This window comes from Gracilinanus agilis, chromosome 4 (assembly GCF_016433145.1).
Source record: "Gracilinanus agilis isolate LMUSP501 chromosome 4, AgileGrace, whole genome shotgun sequence".
NCBI classification, from domain to species: Eukaryota; Metazoa; Chordata; class Mammalia; order Didelphimorphia; family Didelphidae; genus Gracilinanus; species Gracilinanus agilis.
In genome coordinates, this window is record NC_058133.1 from 110,205,817 (window position 1) to 110,208,907 (window position 3,091).

At 39.8% G+C, this 3,091-nt stretch overlaps 1 protein-coding gene across 1 annotated transcript in view; it reads right to left on the minus strand.

Annotated features, from left to right (window-relative positions):
• The window catches only part of CTSE (cathepsin E), a 5,981-nt gene extending 4,591 nt beyond the window's left edge, over window positions 1–1,390 (minus strand). Inside the window, exon 1 of the mRNA XM_044674937.1 lies at window positions 1,326–1,390. Coding sequence (XP_044530872.1) covers window positions 1,326–1,390 — 65 coding nt within the window. The remainder of the gene's footprint in view (window positions 1–1,325) is intronic.
• Window positions 1,391–3,091: the final 1,701 nt, after the last annotated feature.

Below are 3,091 nucleotides of genomic sequence, written 5' to 3' on the forward strand. Positions count from 1 at the left end.
TCTTTCTTTCTTTCTTTCTTTCTTCCTCCCTCTCTCTCTCTTTCTTTCCTTTCTCTCATTCTCTCTTTTTTCTCTCTTTTTCTCTCTCTACATACAAGGCACGATTCTATGTATTAAAGATACAAAGGAAAAAATTTTAAAAAACAGTTCTTACCCTCAAGGAACTTGGGTTCTGCTAGAGACCTTACATCAAAAGAAAAAACTGGAATGCCTCCAGACTTGCAAGAGTTAAATTCAATTCAATAAACATTTATTAAGTGCCTATTTTATATAAGTCACTGTGCTGGATATCCAGAGGCCAAAAATGAAGTGGCCCCTCCCTTAAGGAAGTTATATTCTACCAGAATGACTAATTCCATGATTTGAAAGTAAAATTTTCTATATTTAGGGAGGGCAAAGAATTCCCTGGGACAAAGACTGTAGGATAATTGTTTTTTAAAAACACTTACCTTCTCTCTTAGAACCAATACTGCTATTGGTTCTAAGGCAGAAGAGAGATAAGGGCTGGGCACTGGGGATTAAATGACTTGCCCAAGGTCAGATAGCTAGGAAGTGTCTGAGGTCAGATTTGAACCTAGGACCTCACATCTCTAGGCCTGGCTCTCAATCCACTGAGCCCTCCAGCTGCCTTTCTAATTGTTTTTTTTTTTTTTTCCATCAAAATCCTATGGAGTTTCTTGGTCAGGCCTTAAGTACTGGGAGCTGGAGAATTTCATAGATTCTTGGAATTCGGAGAGGACATCATAGATCAAATATTCAACCTCTATCTGAAGCAAGAATTCCATTTACAGTTTCTTCAATAAGTTGTCATCTATCCTTCACCTGGAGACATCCAGTGACCAAGAACTCACTACCTCCTGAGTTATTTCCCTCCAGCTACTTAAAAAAAGGATCATCTTTTTTTGTCAGAGAGGGTAAACCTGCGGAGGCAAGAGAATGGTTAAGTTGACCTTTAGAGGACCCACTAGTTATTTCAGGTATAGAATTGTATGGAGCTGGACAGAGCCTTGGAAGTCACTAAGCTAACACCCCCTCCCATTTTACAGATGAGAAGACTGAGACTTAGAGAAACTGACTTGACCAAAGACGCACAGGTTATATAGTGTCAGAGCTGGGGTTCAAATTCAGTTTCTCTGACTCTAAACTTATTGCTTTTGCCACCATGGCATTCGGCCTCCTACTCTAGACCAACATGATCCATAAGATCTCATCAGCCAGGCTTTTATGAACATTTCCTCACTACCATTTCCTTTTAGAGGAAGCCAAGAGTTTGGAGGGCCCTTTATCTGTCTCTCCTGAAAACAATGCCAAAGTAACACGCTCACCTGAGAACCCCTTGGACCAGTCCCAGGCCAAGCAGCAATTGCAGTGAAAGAAGCAAAGTATTCATCCTGGTCCCCCTGGCTCTGACTCTGCTACTCTCTCAATGGCTTCTTGGAATCTCTCCTTTCTGTCCTCACATGGGGCAGCAAAAAAGCAAGTTCTACCTCTCTCAGGCAAGTCCAACCCAACCCAGATATGAGGACCTGGTGATAAGCCCCTGAAAGTCAACAGCAGTGGATAAAAGGTAAATAGAGGTCCTGTGTAATAGGGCGGTCCCACCTTCACCCACGGCTCACCTACTTCACTGAATGCAGAGGGCACAATTGGAATGGTAGAGGACTCTCTCTCCACCCAGAGTTTGGGTTTATGTGTTTAGGTCAGGAATGAACCATTGGCCCACTTCCAGAGATTGACAGGTTATTTGTCCAAAATGGGGGGGGGGTTGGTGATGGAAATAGTGGGGTTCTGGGCCCCACCCTACATGGAACGCACTTGTCCCTGAATATCTTGCCCATTTCAAAAGAAAAGAGACAGACATACAACATGGAAGAGGAACCCAGTAGGTGTAGCACCAAAATTGTCACAACTATTGCCCTGGGAAGAACACAGTATTTTACTTTTTATTTTATTAATCAATTAATTAATTAATGTTTACCTTTTCATGAGTGCTATTAGAACAGTATGGTGGCATGGGAAGAGCAATAAGCTGGGAGCCAGGACATCTGGGTTTGGATCTTAATTCTGTCAATTCCAATAGTTGACATTTATATAATAGACTCTTTCATTGATCCTCACAACAACCTACCGGTATTGTTATGATGACTGTTTTGCAGATGTGTAAACTGAGGCTCAAGGGGGATTAAATGACTTACTAATATGTCATTAATTATTTATTTATCATCTATCCATTTACCAATATCTATCCATGAATATCTGAATTATGAATTATGAACATTTTAATATGAATCATGAATATTTATCTATCCATTATCTCAATATCTATCCATCAGTCAATAACTTTCTAGTCATATCTGCTGATCTCTTTCAATAAATCATCCATCAGTATTATCTATCAATCTCTATCAGTATCTGTCCATTGATTAATTTCTATGTAGCAATATAACTTTAATATCTATCCATCTATCCAGATTTATTGTTAGCATCTCTCAATCTCTCAATATTATATATCTATCTTGTTTGTCTACCTCTATCTAACATCTATTAATCTATCTTCTATCAATATTAACCATCTATCTCTACCAGGTAAGTGGCACAGTGGATAGAGTGCAGACCTGAAGTCAGGAAGACTCATCTTTCTGAGTTCAAATCTGGCCTCGGACACTTACTAGTTGTGTGAAGCTGGGCAAGATGCTTAACCCTGTTGACCTCAGTTTCCTCATCTGTAAACTGAGTTGGAGAAGGAAATGGCAACCACTCCAGTGTCTCTGTCAAGAAAATCCCAAAGGGTTCACAAAGAGTCAGATACAACTGAAAAATGACTAGAAAACAGTAATACCTAGCTAGCTAGCTCTAATGGTGGTAAGATTTCAATAGTGTAGCTAATTTCTGATAAGGAAACTCTCCTATAATGCAAACTCGCAAAGGTTTTTAAACTTGTAATCTTATGAAGTTGCCTAGAACACTGAGTTTAGTGGCTTCTTTAGAGTCACCCAACCAATATGTGTCAAAGGCAGGTTTTGAACTCAAGTCTTCCTAATTCCAAAGCTAACTATCTAGCTCTCTGTTGTACCACAGTACCTCTCACAAT